Source organism: Chionomys nivalis, chromosome 3, assembly GCF_950005125.1.
Source record: "Chionomys nivalis chromosome 3, mChiNiv1.1, whole genome shotgun sequence".
Classification (NCBI taxonomy): Eukaryota; Metazoa; Chordata; class Mammalia; order Rodentia; family Cricetidae; genus Chionomys; species Chionomys nivalis.
The window spans coordinates 1,745,185-1,762,945 of NC_080088.1; the positions used below are offsets into that span (position 1 = coordinate 1,745,185).

Below are 17,761 nucleotides of genomic sequence, written 5' to 3' on the forward strand. Positions count from 1 at the left end.
ACACTAGTGAAGGAGGCAAGTAAGCAGTACGGGATAGAAGAGGAAGTGACCCTAAGAACACAAAGGGACTTTTCAGGAGGATATAACAGTCAGCAGCACCTCAATGATAAGACTGCAGACAATGCCAAAGCACATACGAGAGAAAGAGGTGAACGCCAACATATATAAACTATATCTTTGAAGGCCTGGCTTAAAAATACCAGCAACAACACAGACATGTAAAACTTAAAAGAACAAAATGGGGTCATAGATACCCCAGGGCATCCTAGTCCAGCGGTTCTTAGAGCTGTGACCCTGAGAAGGACAGTGAACTTCCCTGGGTCACGGTCTGCTGGTCTACAAAGTGGGAACAAGAGGGCATCTCCCGCAGGGAGCTTTGAAAACTGACCCCTCAAAGTGCAGGAATCACTCCCTAAAAGAAGTAGCACAGCATTGAAATGGTCAACACAGGCTTTTAAAGAAGTGGGACTGTTTCTCTTCCATCATACACATAGTGGTATATGTTTACAGTAGGAGAAAAGGCTACACACCTGACTCAACCATGGAAAGACTAAGAGTGACCACCCATCTCAGCATGGCTGCTTCATCTAGTCAACCTCTTCAAGGAGAACTAAAAAGCATGAAATCAGCATGTCCCTACAGCTACTATGAGAATCCAGAGATAGAGCACTATTTCTAACCTGCAGCCTTTCCTTGGGTCAGCCATGCCGTTGTTACTCCCAGTGAAGGTTTTCTGGACCCCTGATTCTGTTACAGATATGCTTTTTGATTTTGGTACAAATTGCAGATAGTATATTTTTTTCTAGAAAGGGACAACGCAGGAGGGAGATGTGCTGATGGCCAGAACACAGTTGAGGGTGGAAAACTGGGAGAATTTAATGTCACATCATATGTGTATATTGGACTCAATCGCTTCAAGTCTGAGGTTGGATGAAGACTTGAATTATCAGTTTAATCCATTCTTGACTCTCCTTGAAGTTTGTGTAATATCACACTTTTTTTTTCATCCAAAGACATCCTATTCCTTCCACCCACCTCCCCCACTGACAGCCTGCATTTGAGCCATTTCCTTAGATTACCCTCATGACGAAGGCCACTGGGGTAAAGACCATCTATATGCTTGCCACAGATGCTATGCTTGACAAAGAAGACAGAGACACAGATATCAGGAAGTTTACAAATGTCTTGTCACAGAACATGCAGAAGGCATCTGACACCCACAGAGCAGAGACGGACAGAAGAAATTCGCTTCTCTCCCTGCTCCGAGAAATAATGATGACCAGACATAGGGCAGCAGTAAGAAAGACGGTGAGCAGCTGTCAAGGCAAAGACACAGGCAGCCACAGGAACAAGGCTCACCCACAGTAGCTCATTGGAGGACACTTACCTTGCAAAAATGAAAAGAGGAGAAAACTCAACAGGCAGAGCCAGTTTTCAAGTACTGAATGAAAGCCATGCTGTAAGGCAATTAAGACAAGCACAAAGACTGCCTGCCTCTCCTGTAAAGTGTGATTTCCTTCAGATCGTCTGCATTCCTAAGGCCAGAAGTGCAAAAAATCACATGGAGTCAACTGGGATTTCAGAAACTGGCCACAGAGAGAGATACATCTGGTGCCAGAAACGGGCACCAGATCTCATTACAGGTGGTTGTGAGCCACCATGTGGTTACTGGGAATTGAACTCAAGACCTTTGGAAGAGCAGGCAGTGCTCTTAACCACTGAGCCATCTCTCCAGCCGAAGAGATACATCTTTTCACTGCTGTCAACAATAACAAGACCATTCCCTTCTTCCATCATGTGTCACATCATAGATTTGCCCTGTACCATGCTGAGATGGGTGTACTCAAGGACAAAGAGTAACTGGAGACCACTGTCTTAGTTCTCTCTTCTGTTGCTAACCTGACAAAAGCAGTAGTCTAAAGGAAGGGTTTCTTTTGGCTTACAATTTGAGGGCTCAGGGCTCACGGTGTGAGGGACATTCCATCACCGTGGCAGAGGCATGGTGGCAGGGGTGTGAGGCAGTTGGTCACACTGCAGCCACAGTCAAGAAGCAGAAAATAACCAGGCAATAGTGGCACACGCCTTTAATCCCAGCACTAGGGAAGCAGAGGCACATGGGTCTCTGTGAATCAGAGGCCAGCCTGGTCTACAAAGTGAGTTCCAGGATAGCCAGGGCTACACCAGAAACCTTGTCTTGAATAACAAATAAAAAACATACAAACAAAAAGAAGCTGATGAGTTCGCTTTCTCCTTTTTATGGAGGGACCCCAGCCCATGTGAGGGTGTCACCAATATTGACAGTCTTTCTACCTTAGTGAACCCAGAAGTTCCTTCTCAGATGTGTCCAGAGTTCTGTTTCCAAAGTGATTCTAAATGTCATCAAGTTGAGAACCAAAATCAGCCATCATACTTTCTGAATGAAATTGAACAATTGGGAGAATCTTTCTCAACAGGTCCCTGAGTGTCCACCTACCCAGATTGCTACAGATCCATCCACATTTGGCTATATCAACCCTCTTGTAGCTGGGCCAGTAAGAACCACCTGCTATGCTCAGCTTCTTCAAGCGAACAAGAAGGAAAATGAAGAAAGAAAAGACACAAGCCGAATCCATTGCTACCCAGGAGAATACCACAGTAAGGATGAGTGAATGGGTGATACCTCAAGTCTGGCAAAGACGTTTCCATTTCTTCTATCAGCTTAAGGCTCTTTCTTCAAATACAAATGAATAAGTTCCCCTTTGCAAGAGCATCAATGCAGTGACATTTCATGCTAAATGAAGCACAATTAATAAAAACTCAGAGACAGACATTGGGGTTCAACCTGAAGAACACAAAAGCCAAACAGCCAGCCACTGGTTCTTACCTCAACCTCAGTCCAAAAATGGAGATCCTGCCTCCATGAGTCTCAGAATGAGACTGAGAGCTGTCTCCTCCCATCTTGTGATCCTTTCTAGGACAGGGATTAAAGGGCCTGCCCAGTTTCTATGGCAAACTGGTGCTGTTACTGGGATTAAAGGCGTGTGTTACCACTGTCTTGTGTATAAAAATGACCTGTGGGACTGTTTTACTCTCTTATCTTCAGGCAAGAAATATTTATTAAAAATACAAATTAAACAACACTACATGTAAGCTTGGCATTGTTAGGGAATCGGCCCCATGGCAGGCACAACATCAAGGTCCAGGCCAGCAGATACAAAGCCTGAGATGGAACGAGGTTTGGAAGTTCCCCCAAGGTTGTTACTACCAAGTAGGACGATAGAATTCGAACAGACAAGCACAGAAATCCAGCGCTTGACCCTTAACGTTGCCTTTTTCCAAAGGAAAGCCTTGACTTAGACGATGAAGGACCGCACTGGGAGGTGCCTTCTAACCACTTGCGGTACAGATAACTCTGCATGCAGACTTCGGTTGTCTTTGCCACTCCTTGTTTGAAGAACAAAGTGACTGCACAGAAACTGATGATGTCACACACAGTTCTACATGGGGTGGTATCTGGGACATCTTAGCAAACAAGATGGGCTAAGCATATTTCACGAGCTTATCTTCAAACTTGATGGTAAAAACCTCTGTGGGCAGAGTCAGTGTAGCACCAGATTCACTGGCCTGTGTGGTGATCCTGTGAGAACAGGGTTCTGGGAGCGGGGAAAAGCCCCTGGTGACTCCTGACCTATAGGTCACATGGTTGGGAACTTCTTAACTCCTCCAGAGCCAAAGCCTCCTGATCTCTTGCTGAAAGCAGATGTTTGTTTAGCACTGTGTGGTGCTAAATCTGCTTCTCTTAGGGTATACCAAGCTTCTGAAGCAAGAGACTTTCTCTTTTGGTATTAAAGAAATTGCTAGATTCCCCCCCACACACACTTACATGAAAATAACTTCACAAAATGGTAAAAGGCTGAGGTTGTATGCTTTTGGAAGAAAGGAGAATATTTTGTCCTAAATTAGCTATCATCATTCAATACTTCAAAATTAAGACAGATTAGAGGACAGGCAAAGTCTAGGAAGACGGCTCAGTTGGGAAAATGCTTGCATGCCAGCATAAGCGCATGGGCTCAGATTCCTGCAACCCGTGTGAAGAAACCAGCTGTGATGGTGTGTTTATAATCCCTGTGGTAGGAAGGTGGACCAAGAAGGACACTAGAGCTCGCTTGTCAACCAGCCTAGCCTAACTGGCCAGCTTCAGTTCAGTGAGAGACCCTGCCTCAAAGGAAGTGAACAGCATTCCTAAGGATGGCGCCCAAGGTTGTCTTACACACACACACACACACACACACACACACACACACAATTATTAATCAATTCCATAACCTCATTGCTCAAACAATTCTCAGTGTCAGCCGATTGATTTCTGAACAAACAAATTTCTCATCTGCCTCAGAGTGAGCCCAGAAGCCTCTCCAGATTGGAGAGAAAGACCCAGCCCACCTAGTTCCAGGGTCAGACATGGGTCATCTCAGAAAGAACAGACTGAATGTCTAAAGCCCCCTACCTCTCCAGGGTGACAGAATCACATTTTATCTCCACAGATGCTTTCGTTTATTGTTTAATTCTTGTTTGTTTTCATCAAAAAGCTACCAAGGCTCCTATGTCTACCCAGGGCTGTCCATGGGGTAAAGTGATTTAGGCAACTGTGTCAGACTACATCCTAAGAGGAACCTCAGATTGGGTCTAATTTCTGCTGTCACATGTTGACACTCTTAAGAATGTTTAACAAGGGAGGTCGTATTCTTTTTTTCTTCCCACAAACTGTCCCAACCTTGAGCTAACATACTTCAAAAGAGTCATGGGGGAGAAATAAGGGGGAGGAGTGGACGTAACAATTGATGTTTTTAACACCCATCCTTTCTGGTAGGTTCGCTGGCCACTTCCGTTCACAGTCTGTGTCTCACTTCTGCATTGCGATTCTAAAGGAACTCAGGAAGCCAGAACAGGGTCCCCTGAGGCCACTTCTCGCAGCTCTGGAGTCATCTTAGGCTGCATCTTTGTGTGTGTGTGTGTGTACATGCATGCATGCATGCGTGTGTGAAAATTCAAAGTCTTCACCCAGAATTCAACTGTAGGAAAATGCTCACATGAGTCTCTCCCAGAACTGACTCTCGGCAAGAACGCAGCAGAGAAATGATACCACAAAAATTTATAAAAAGGTGGCCCCTAGAACGAAACAGGTCAGTTTGGGAAATGGGAGAGATTAACTCCCAGCTGGGGTGGGGGAAACAGCTATGAACTTGAAGGAGGTATTTTGTGGAGTTGTTTGACAAATTGCTACAACTATTTTAAGAAACATTCTTCAAGAAGAGGAAAAATAGCCTACATTTCTAATGTGGAGAAAATTGACAGAAAAAATCTTTTTGAGAGATAGTCCTGTATTAGCTAGAGATTTTCAGAGGGCTCATGCAGATGTGGGAACTGAGTTATAAATAGAAGCCGAGTCCATACGAGGGCAAAGTCTAAAAAGAAGAGAATAATAATGATGGTCAGAAGCCACCTGGGGCCCTAAGGCTTAAAGAATGCAGCCATATGCCATCATGAATCAGCAATAGCGCTCCTGGAAGATGAATTGCAGATGGGTCTAAATTCATAAGATTCCTCACAATTAGAATGTGTAAACTTTACAAAATAGAGCAATGTTAAAATTCCAAGAAAAAAATATTGTTGACTGCACTCTTGTGATCTATTTCTAATTTATCATAAGGAAAATTTCCCTTTTCATGTTTTTTAAAGCAATAAATCAATGGAGCCCCACTAGGATTAGTAAAAAATAGGAGTGTATTCTGTCTATTTTAGCACATTCTTGACACTGGGACATGTGATAGCTCGTGTCAAACTGACAGAAATCTAGAATCTCTTGGAGAGAGTCTGCGTTGCTTATGGAAAGTCATTTGACTATGTTAGTTTATGTGGGAAAGCCCATCTTGGACCAACATGGACAGGGACAACATTCCCCAGGCCAGGAGTACCAGATTACATAAAAGGAGACAATCTTCTTAGTTTCCTTCCCTTTCTGTGTGTTAATGGTGGATGTGGTATCCCAGTTCCCTTGAGCTTCTGCTGCTGTAACTTCCCCATCATGGTAGACTGAACCTGGAGATAAACCCCTCCCTTAAGTTGCTTCTATCAGAGCTCTGTATCATGGCAACAGAAAAAGACACTAAGGCAGTATAGCATGGCAATAGGTGTGTACCCATTCATTCATCCTGACCATTGATAACTTCTCAGTTGACTCTAGCATGCTAATCCTTTAAGATCCTGTTACTGTGATCCTCATCGGTAACCTGGTCCTCCCTCCTTTGGTAGGCTTCACTGAACCTTGTCTCTCTTCTCCTTCACTGCCCTGCACAGTGAAAAATCTACTACTACTTCCCTGACACTTGTACTCCATGTGGAAACCATAGTGGAACCAATCTTCCGTGGCTCTGTCTTTCCACTAACACTCTAAGAGGCCGGAACTGCGTATTTCCATACCCTCAGCAGCATGTGACAGGTAAACCAGATGTCCATCAGTGGGAGTTCAATGCTGTGCTTGGAGTTAAAAGGTGTGGAAGACACAGTCACTTATAATGTCACACTTGTAGAGGACAGGAAGTGGCGTGACTTATCAAGTGTGTGGTTGTCGATGACATAAGCAACAGCTTTGATCAGGGCAAGGGCCATGATTCTCTGGGACATAGAACATTCTTTCTGATTCAGAGCCCCAGGAGGCGAGAGAGGCATGGGCGTGGTTGGTAAACTTTGCCTACAGTATCTCCACAAACTATTCCATGGGCATAGAAATGCTATTGGGACATGGGGAAAAGAAATCAGGACAGAAAGTAAATGCTGGAAAGCTGCCTGGGAAGCCAGGAACAGACCTGAGAGGGTCTTTGTTCAGACTTCTATGGGGCTATTTTTGCTAAAAAAAAATACCCAGGACCATGTTGTTTCCAATTATTTCTTGCAGATACTTAAGTGGAAGTGAGACTGGTATAAAAGGTAGTGGGTAGCTTCCAGAATATGACAGAAAATGAGAAATTTAATAGGATGAGAAATGTGGAAGGAAAAAACAAGACCAGCTTTTTTCTCAAGAGCTCTGGGATTTTCAATGAGATTAATTTCAGGTCACTCAGTCCCCTAACGAAAAATGAATGCTTTCAAGCTAGTAAAAAGTGCCCATAAGTCCCAGGTACTTGAAAGGCTGCAGCGGGAGGGTCATTTGTCCCCAGGAGGCTAGCCTGAGTGATACTGAAAGGAGCTGCCTTGAAGATTGATGGATGGATGGATAGAAGATAGGAAGACAAACAGACAGACAGATATGTAAATACATAATGATATAGATTATTGATAGATAATAGATAGATAGATGATTAATAGATGATAGGCAGATAGATGATTGATAGATGCTAGATAAAAGATGATAGATAGATAGATAGATAGATAGATAGATAGATAGATAGATGCATAGATGCATAGATATGCAAACAGATATGTAAATACATAGATTATTTGGATGATTTGGATAATAGATAGATGATAGATAAAAGATAGATAGATAGATAGATAGATAGATAGATGATAGACAGATAGACAGACAGACAGACATATAGATAGATGAATAGTAGATATGGTAGGTAGGTAGGTAGATAACAGGTAACAAATGAGAACTGAAAATGGCCACTTTGAATGATATGACTATCTCCTTCAAATCTGACTTCTTTGTATAGCTGTAGTCTTTTCCCGTGTCAATAGTTCTTAAACAGACACCAAGCCAGCAGGAGCAGAGCCACCATGTTCAATTGTACATGTACACAGCACAATCCTGGGGGTTTCATTGACACAGAACACTATACGAATACCTCTGAGATTGTAAGGCAAGTCACTGTCAGGATCGTGCTGAGTGAAGAGAATTGAGGGTTTATGTTTGCATCTGCTTCTGGTAAGGGCCATTAAAGATTGGATTTCACAAACAGCTCATACCTGTACTGATAGGGACTTTCCCTTTCTAGAGGTGTGATGAGACTCTCATAACTGGAATCTGTCCTTGATACTCTCCCTAATGGCATGCCTTGAAAGCATTACTATACCACATCAGGTGTCTCATGCTCCTTGAAGAGGACTCAACACCATCTGTCTTTAACTAACTCACCTCCCTACAGCAGGTAAACCCTACAGCTAAACCCTATTAGCACACAAGCATAATTTTAAAAGAAATAAAAGTGAGTGTACATACATGTACACAAATTGTCAATGATGGGGTTTAACCAAACCAAGGTCCTTGGGAGATATTACTCTATTGTCCTGTCAGTATCTGCAAAAGGTCTGAGCAATCCAAACAATGATGTGGTGATGAGAGCATCGTTGTTAGGGCAATGCCAGCTAAGTGAAGAGTCAGAGGTGGGAGGGGAAAGACTGGTGATGGCAACAGAGCGGTTCTCAGACGGGGTCCTCAGACAGAGGGACAGAGTGGTACAAACCAATGGCTGTAACAACTCAGGTGTGTGGTTCTGCCTGGAACTCTGAAATGTGGAAAGAGCTCAGCATCTTTGAAGGAAGCTCTTACCCCAGGTGGGTGTTCTCAGGTTTCTCTGCCTGCTACAATATTTCAGGCACTCACCCCTCACCAGTGCAGACGCCAGCTCTGAACACAGCCACTCTCGGGCTTGGAGTTTGACCAGTTCATGGACTCAGGAATGTCTTTGTGTGTACAATTAGAATAAGAAAACCGTAGGTGTTTTAGGAGGCTGCTTGTTTGTTCCCAGCTGCTCAGACTCGAAATAACCACTCATAAACTATATTGTTTAAATCAGTTTGGCCAAATACTTATGTGCATTGCTTGGTAGCTCTTATATCTTTGGTTAACCCATTTCTATTAATCTGTGTATCACCACGTGGCTGTGGCTTACCAGGTGAAGTTCTATCCAGCATCTCTCTCTGTTGGGGCTACAAGGCTTCTCTGACTCTGCCTTCTTCCACCAATACCTAGGTATAATTTGCCTGTCTCTGATGCACAAGAAAACAGCTCTCAAATGAAACTATTAGCTAACAAGAATATTATATTTGTAGGAAACTTCCATGTCAGCGTAGGTAAAATTCTTTAACGTTTTGTTTGCTGGCCTCAAACTGGCTTTGTAAGCAAAGATGACCTTGAACATGCAATCTTCCTGCCTCCCTCTGTCTTCCCAGGGTTGTTCAGCACAGGTATGCACCACCATGTCCCCTGTATGTGTTTGCATCATTTTTGGTGCACACTAGACAAGCACTCTACTAACTGAGCTACGTGCCAGCTCCAATTCACTTTTCTGTATTGAAATCTGGTCATATGACAGACTTGTGTATCAGCTTTTGAAAAAGATCTTAGGAAAGGGGAAGATACATTTCTTTGTTGTATTTTTATTCTTATTTGATTTAGATAAATGTTCACATGCATTCTCATTTCCAGCAATTATGTAAAAAAAAAAATGTAGCTAGTCACTTTGCTAAGCATTTAGCCGAGACACAAGTGTGGTGCTCTGAGGTAACGTGACTCTTTGGTTACACCTCACTAAAACAGGTTTGGATTTTAGAATCAGGATTTTAGAATCAAGTCAGCCCATATCCCAGCCCAGATCCTGCATGGTCGGAAACAGACCAGTGGCTGCATGATAGAGGTGTATCTAACATCTGAGTCTTTTTGTAGCCAAGAATGTCCACAAAATAGGGCAGAAACTATGTAGGAAGAGGTACTTCCCTGCACCTGGTCTCATTGCTTTGCCCTGTGCAAATGACTTCCTTTGTGTGGGAAGAACAATCCACCCCGATCCCCAAACAGATGCTCTGTGCAGGGGTCCTGTTGCACAAGAGGCTTGCTTTCATGTCCCATGACTCTAATTCGTCTCTGTTTTATTTAGCAGGTGGCAGGTTAAGGACAAAATAAGAAATACAGGAGTTTAGTGGGTGATTGATGGCTCTGCTGACAAAGCCATAAATCTGGGCAAATGCATTCCCTCTCAGAAACCGAATGACAAGCCACGCCATGAGATCCTGATGCAGAAATGCAGTACTATCTGTGAAGCACAAACAGTAACAGGCAGATGGATGCCGAATGAATGTGGCTAAGGCTGAGTTGGTCATGTAAAGCGGCCCTGGAAATGGGGTTAGATTTATGGGTATGGCCCACCGAGGGGTGAGGCAGGCTAGTTTGGTTTGTCTTACCTACAAACTTTCTCATGTTTCTACTCCACTGAAGGGAAATGTGGCTACATGCCTCACTTCAGTTTAAAGACTGGAAACCTCATAGCCAAATTCAAGGTGGAGGCCAACAGGGTAGGGGGTCTATAACAGGGCTGTGGGTGTAGAAAGGGCTCTACCTTGGAGCACCCCAAGAAAATACATTTGGGTTGGTCACCTTCCATGTACTAATACAGTCCTGTTTAAGATATTTAAACATCCAAACATCTTTGGGACCTAAAGTAGTCAATTGTGGGGCTGGGGAGACAACTCAGTCAAAAAATACTTGGCAAGCAAGCGTGAGAACCCAATCAAATGCAAAGCATACAAAGCCAGACATGGCAGCGGGTACTGCAGGTCCCAGCACCAGGAGGTGGAATCCCTGGAGCTTACTGGCCAGCACAGCCAACCTTTAAGCTCCAAAACATTCTCAAAAGAAAGGTAGACAGCTGAAGAACACCACCAGAGACTGTCTTTTGGCCTCCACCGTGTGCACACACAAGTACACACACCCCACACATGAACACATGCAAAAAAAAAAGAAGAAAATAATAAATGGATCAAATGTTTTAATCAAAATATCTCTTTTCATTGCTGTAACAATTTGATAATTATTGATAGTTAATTTTAACTGTTGATTAAAATATTTACATCTACAACCTGTCTTCCGTCTGTTTAGACATATTTTTCCTCCAACAATATGCTGTGATTTACATGTCTGTCTCCATGCCAGAAGCCCTCCTATGAAAGATCTGCCTAGACTTTCTCAGAATTCTCACACAGACAGACTATTCTGCCTTGATACAATAGAGTCAATTTCTGCCGACCTGGACTCTGTCTGTCTATGTCCCTTTCATTTAGATTCCATACAACTCTTCCGAAGTGAGTCGGTCTCGAAGGAGACTAACAGGGATTCATTTTGTCTGAGCCGACCCTTCCTTTAGCTCTCGTACTTTTCCTGGCATTTCCCAAATTCCCAATGTTCTTCCTCTTGAGATTTCCCCATCTTCTCTCCCTTTCTTTTTGCTTCTATGGAAGCATGAGTTCTGTGTGTACGGCCACACCCCCACTTCCCACTTACAGAGATCTGAGTAGCACATGGGGGGTTTCAGATTGGGAGCAAAAAACAAAATGCAGGCTCTGTCCCCTGATAACACATCCTACAACAACATAAAAGCCTGGAGAAAGAGCCCTGATAATCCACACTGGAATTCCAATGATTCATTTAGTTGGCAGACACAAACCTGGCTCTGCCCCTAGAGCCCAGCCTTTTCCCCGTCAGTAGGTAGCAGGTTGACAGGCCAGGAAGGATGCTCTAGTCCCTACAGTGCACCTACAGGGCCTTATGAGCATGCTGGCTCAAGCTCAGTTTAGGAAGCCAAAAGACAAGTGCAATATCAAACTATACACCTGCAGCCTTTACACTTTGCAGAAATTAGTGAGAAACCTTGAGCCTGAAGCCGATGGTTCTGTTTGAGTCTAACTGGCTCCTACACCCTGCAGGCTGAGGACTAAGGAAGCATGAACAGAGTTCACTGGAATGAGGCCTCTCGGAGCACGAAGGGAAGAAATGGCCATCTAAATGCTGGTGCAGGGGCTGTGTCCTTCATAGACTCGAGAGGCTTGCCTGGCACAAGCGTGGTTCTCCTTTTCATGCTGATCACACCAACTCCACCACACGGTTAATAAAATCAATGGTGAGTCATTTACTCAGTTTTTCTCTCTGGAAAAAAAATAATCATGCATCCTGCCTTCATTCATTCTTAGCATTCAAAAGAGAAAACACTGGGTGCTTTAATCTTGAGCTTGGTTAATGAGATGCAGTTTGGGAAAACAAGTTTTATGACAATCCACTGTGATCACCAGCCCTAAAAACACGTCTTTGGGCTTAACCTTGGAATCTACATTGTAATCACCAAACAACAGGACTTAATAGTCCCATTTGAAGGAGAGAATAACGTCCACCATTGCGTGGTTTAACATGAGCAAAGTCCACATTTGAAAAGGAGATCGTGAAATCCATTACTTTGTACAAATAACATATGATAATAAAGATTCACTAAGTGGAGCTGGGTAGTGGTGGCGTACACCTTTAATCCCAGCACTTGGGAGGCAGAGGCAGGAGGATCTCTGTGAGTTCGAGGCCAGCCTTTTCTACAAGAGTTAGTTCCAGGACTGGTTCCAAAGCTACAGAGAAACCCTGTCTCAAAAAACAAAAAACAAAACAAAACAAACAAACAAAAACCAGAAAAACAAAAAACAAAAAAAATCACTAAGTGGAACTCACTAGGTCTTTTCATATCTATACTTCATGTGCGCCCCTAAATGAGGCTGGAATTACATAAGAAATCAAATTGCCATTTGGTCTTCCATTGAAAAGACCATGTTTGTCTGTAACTCTCAGAATCCATGCATAAGCACTGGTCCAAGCCACACAGTCCTTTCCCAAACCCAACCACCCATACAAAGCATTGGCTCCAGTTCACTGTGGCAGCGGAGTCCTAAGAACCCAGGCTACACCTTGGGTCTCCTAGCCTCTCTCTCCAGTGAGTTCCCGGGAGCGCATATTGTGTCAAGCCCCAGCCAATGTTGCACATTTTTAACCTGTATCTACTTCTGATTGTAAAGCCCAAGCATCTTCTGTGCTTCCTACCCAGTGCAGAGAGCCTCAGAGGGTCCCGGTGGGGTGAGGGTGAGGGGGCAGTCAGTCCTGCTTTCTTTGTCCTTCCGGATCATTGTTTTCAGGAAGAAGCAATGGGTCTGTTTCAGTGCTTGGGATACTGTGTGTGTACACACATATGCCCTTGGATGTCTTTGATCTTGTCTTAACCACGTCTTCACCAGGCATGGCCTTTTCACTATGGCCAGTGTCTACATGGACCAACGATCCTCAGCTCTGGCCCTGGGCTAACCCATCCCACTTAAGTCAAAATGACCAGAGAGCCTAGGACAGGGTGCTGGGGAGGCTTAGGGGCTCATGTCTAATTATCAGTCTGATATGTTATATATTGGAATTATCTCCCCCCAAACAGTTTCCAAACAGGGTAAGAGGGCCTGTCATCTTTTAAATTTATTCTCCATTAAAATCTCACTTGGGGCTCTCCAAAATGACTCTTTTTTGTTTGTTTTGAAAAGCCACTTAAAAGCAAACCCCCAGATGAGGACCTAGGACACTATTCTTGCTCCCAGGAATCCTTTTTAGCAACGGGAGGCTCTTCCTTCTTGTACATGGTACTTTTCAACCTTAGGCCTTGCTGGGAAGATTTCAAATGTGGTTACCAGACTTAAGTCTACATTTAGATCCCAATTCATCCCCTGGGTTGCCCAAGCACAGCTGACACACTTTAACACGGATGGAAATCAGATGCCCCCAAACCACCTCCACTCGCTCTCACACGGGCTAAATCTGGACTCTATTTCTTTGCTATACTTTTTGTTGTTGTTGTTGTTGTTCTACTTTTTAAAATAAATTTATTTATTTTTTGTTTTACATCCAGGCTGCAATTTCCCCTCCCTCCTCTTCAGTCTCTCCCCCATCCCAACCGTCTCCCGTGTTCCCACCCCTGCCCAATCCACTCCTCTTCAATTTCTGTTTAGGAAAGGGCAGGTCTCCCATGAGATCAACAAAACACAGCAGAGCGAGTTCCTTGCTACACTTAAACTGTTCTTCTGACCACATGTCGTTCCCCCTACAATAAATGAATAAATAACGGTTCTGAGGCATGGAAACCACACTGTGCTAAGTTGTCCCCTTTAAAGTCAGCATCAGGACCAGTTTATGGTTGCCCCTTCCCCTTTAAGGTCAAAAGTCCCAGAAGTGCAGAGCTGACCCCAGGCAGGCTTTGGGCTTCAGGGTTTTTTCTGTCCAATATAAGTTTGTGTTGTTGACTCAAGGGATTAACTAGAGATCTCTGGAGTTTCTCCACTTGCTATGAACCCTGAGGGCTGCAGAAAGAGACTTCACACACACACACACACACACACACACACACACACGCGTGCACAAACACACCTGCACCAGCCCTAAAAAGCCTGAGGGCAGGGGGAAAGCAAGGTCTCTGCTTTGGCCAACAACTAGTCATGTATGATCATGTGTCTCCAGTCCTGCCTGGGAATTATTGATACTATAAGCCGTGTGTGGTGTAGTTCATCCAACTAAGGGAAATCTTTGGAACTCGGTGCCCTTCCCTGATCCTTCCCTGACCTCTTTATTAAATCTTAAAGTAGATTTGTTTTAGTGGAAGGACAAAACCCTCTTTCCCAAAGAACACCACCAGGCAGGGACTAGGGGACTGGCCAGCAGCGGGGAGATCAGGAGCAGTGGTGTGGATGAGAAGCTGAGATGGGTGCCAGGGAAAGCTGGGGACACAGAAGCAGAGTTCGGAACGAGCACTGGGCTGTGACACTATTTCGTGGACAGCTGTGACAGGGTGGGGTCTGTGAGACTGCCCTAATTACAGGTTCGGCAGAAAGGAGGTCGTGAACCTAATTGTGGGTTGACCTCTGGGACCAAGTTCCTCCCTGGGGACCTACACAGTCAGGAAATCTGCTGAGTGCCCAAGGAGGCACTGGCGGGCCCCCCTAGGCATGAGCCTTGGCAGGAAGAGTGGAAGGGCACTATCCAGGGTTGCTAACTGGGCACAGAAAAGGCGCCCCTGCTGCAAGACTAGCCTGCTCTCTAGGCCCCTCCTTGATGAGAATCTGTTGAGCTATGCATGGGGAATGCTGACTGCACAGCCATCCCTTCCTACTGCAAACAAGGTGAGGTCCCCCTAAGCCTTGTGCTTCTGAAGTCTTAGTGAAGCCCAGAAGAAAGCCCCTCCTCCACACAGAAGGGAAAAGAAACCTTGTCCTCAATGTCCTTGCTCCTCAGAGCCCAGGATGCTCACCTCCTTCTGCTCCTCCCTGCCCCAGCTGTTCAGAGACCCCCATGTTCATTTGGACTCCACCAGGAACCTGGTACCAACTACTTCAGTGTGACAAAGCTCCTGATTGTTAGCTGGTGGCCCCGAATCAGTGAATGCATTTCTCTGTGCCTCAGTTTCCCCATCTGTCACAGACTGCCCAGGGTATTGAGAGATTCACAGAAGGGGGATCCGTGTGGGAGTGTTTGGCACTGTGCTCAGCATCTTCACCATGAGGCAACCAATGGCTGTCCCTGTGGCTCCTGTTCCCAGGGTTGCCAGGAGACTCCCATCTCCCAGCCCAGATCCACCCCTCCCCCAAGCTCTTGGCTCTGTCCCACGTCCTGTACCTCAGTGCAGCACCACCTCGCCCGCCCTTCTTCCTGTTGTTTATATCCATAGCCGCCTGCCCATCAAAGAGAGGAGAGCCTTGAGGAGGCATTTCATTTCTGAAGTTGTTAATTCTACTCTAGACTTCCAAAAAAAGATCACCCATCTGTCAAACAATTTTTTTTTAAAAAAAAGATAAAATACAGAGAAGATAACAGATCTCTCAAAGTAATTAAGTATCATCCCAGGGGAAATGAAAACGGACTTGCCTGGGCTTATAGTTGAAAGAGGATAGCATTGTATAACCCCAAATCTTCATGTGGGAGAGATTGTAATCTCTTCTTGAAATAAAAATATGCAAGCCACCAATTTGCCCCAGCATAACACACTCTGTATACACGTAATAGGAGAAGCATCTTCAGTTTGAGATGAACTCTCCTGCCAACACCCCCTGGTGCCTCAGAGGTAGCCGCTTGTCTGTCTGTCTGTCTGTCTATCTCTCTGTCTCTTTCTCTCTCTTATTCTCTCTCTCTCTCTCTCTCTCTCTCTCACACACACACACACACACACACACACACGGACACACGGACACACACACACTTACACTAGGACTTTGTATGCTTCCTTGGGTTCTGTTTAACCGATTAATGGCAAGCTCTGTCTGTCACAGGCAATGATTCTGAAGGAGCTGCCACCCCTACACAAATCCTCACTCTCCACCTTTCTTCTGAAGCTGTGTTTCCCAGCTCTGTCTGATAACCCTCAGATTGTGCCCCAAGGAAATACGTGAAGACACAGTCCTTGGAAGAAGCACAAACCCTCAAGAGAGAGTCAAACAACTGGCTTTCTCTTCAAAGGTACAAAACCCAAAGTCACAGATCAGAAACGATATACCTACCCTTTTTTCCTTTCTAAGGTTGATTTCAAAAGTTGTAAACTTAACCAGTTTCTACACTGTCATTCAAACCAAGATAACAGGAAACTCCATCCTCAAAGCAAATACGCCTCAACCCCACTGGGCACCCTTCGTGTTTCTGAGGCTCCCAGAGGTGCAGACCCTTCTCACTCCCCGGTTTCCCTGTGCTAGCATAAGCATTGCTCACCTCACTCATGTTGGCCTGACTCCGCAGCTACGTCCCACAGAACAGCACAGAAGGCAATGCTCAGGGGTGGCTGTTTCTCTGGTCCTGGCTTTTCTCTTAAAAAGAGCTGCTGGATGGCATCATGCCTCCCGCCAGCCAATGAAAAGCATTCACCTGTCTGAACGCCTGCAGACATACGAGAGTGCAAAGAGCCACCTAGTGGAGAAGCGTGGAACTGCGCAGCAGGTCTCAGCTCCGCTTCCAAGCAGGAACCGAGGAATTTGTTGCATGCCAGCGCATCCACCCTAAAAGGATTCTGCACCTTACCGCAGAGATACTTGCTTATCCATGTTCATGGACGCTCTAGTCACGACAGCAAGAAAAAAGAACCAGCATAGTTTCCCATCAGCAGATAAACAGATAATTAAACTGTGGTACAATCGATTTTATTCAGCCATAGAAGAAAAGGATTTTGACATTTGCAGGGAAATGGATGAAAAAAAATGGTAAGTGATGTAGGCTAGACTCAGAAAGACAAATGTTCCTGCTCATATGGGTATCCTGATTTCAAATTTTTACATGTGTTTTTATTTGAAAGAGGGAGGGTTCAAGGGATGGGGTAAGGATGGTAAAATAAAATTATATGAAAGTGGACAGGGAATACTGGTAGGTGGGGGGCATAAATGAGGAAAAGGAGCAAGGAAATGGGAGAGAAGAGAGGAGGGGAAGGCCAAGCAAAATTAAGGATTATGAAAAGGCCGTAAGGAATACTGCTGCTTTGAAAGTTTTTTCTTTTTTTAATTTAAAAGAATGATAAGCACAAGAGTCACGGCCACACAGGTGGCCACAGGACCCCACTGCTGATGACCTATTGGTGTATTGGGAGGTGTGGGAGTCACACTCTGGGGGAATAGATCTCACACGTAATTTACCAATTTGGTTTTCCAATGAAGAGCAATGGGAAGTCCTCCTGAGCTTCCAGGAACTGCCTCCTACCTTTCTTTGGGGACACCAGGCTCAGGCTTTAGAGTTTACCATTTCTGTCCCCTGTCCCCCATCTGCCTGCTTGGACCCTAGGGTAGAAGGATTTAAACAGGTGTGTGTTGAGACCTTTGGAGTCTAACAATACTGAATCCCACTTGGCAGTGGTGGGGTGGGGGTAGCTTCTTTCCCTGAGGGTTCTCACAGCCCTCCTTAGCAAATGGGACCCCATGAAAGGGCTCCTCACCCTGATCTTGTCCAGCCTCATGGGTTAGAAGCTCTTCTTTT

At 44.8% G+C, this 17,761-nt stretch overlaps 1 protein-coding gene across 1 annotated transcript in view; it reads right to left on the bottom strand.

The window, feature by feature from the left end:
* Positions 1-16,620, bottom strand: part of Pcp4 (Purkinje cell protein 4) — a 59,008-nt gene extending 42,388 nt beyond the window's left edge. Inside the window, exon 1 of the mRNA XM_057765833.1 lies at positions 16,514-16,620. Coding sequence (XP_057621816.1) covers positions 16,514-16,522 — 9 coding nt within the window. The 5' untranslated portion in view covers positions 16,523-16,620. The remainder of the gene's footprint in view (positions 1-16,513) is intronic.
* Between the last annotated feature and the right edge of the window lie 1,141 nt (positions 16,621-17,761).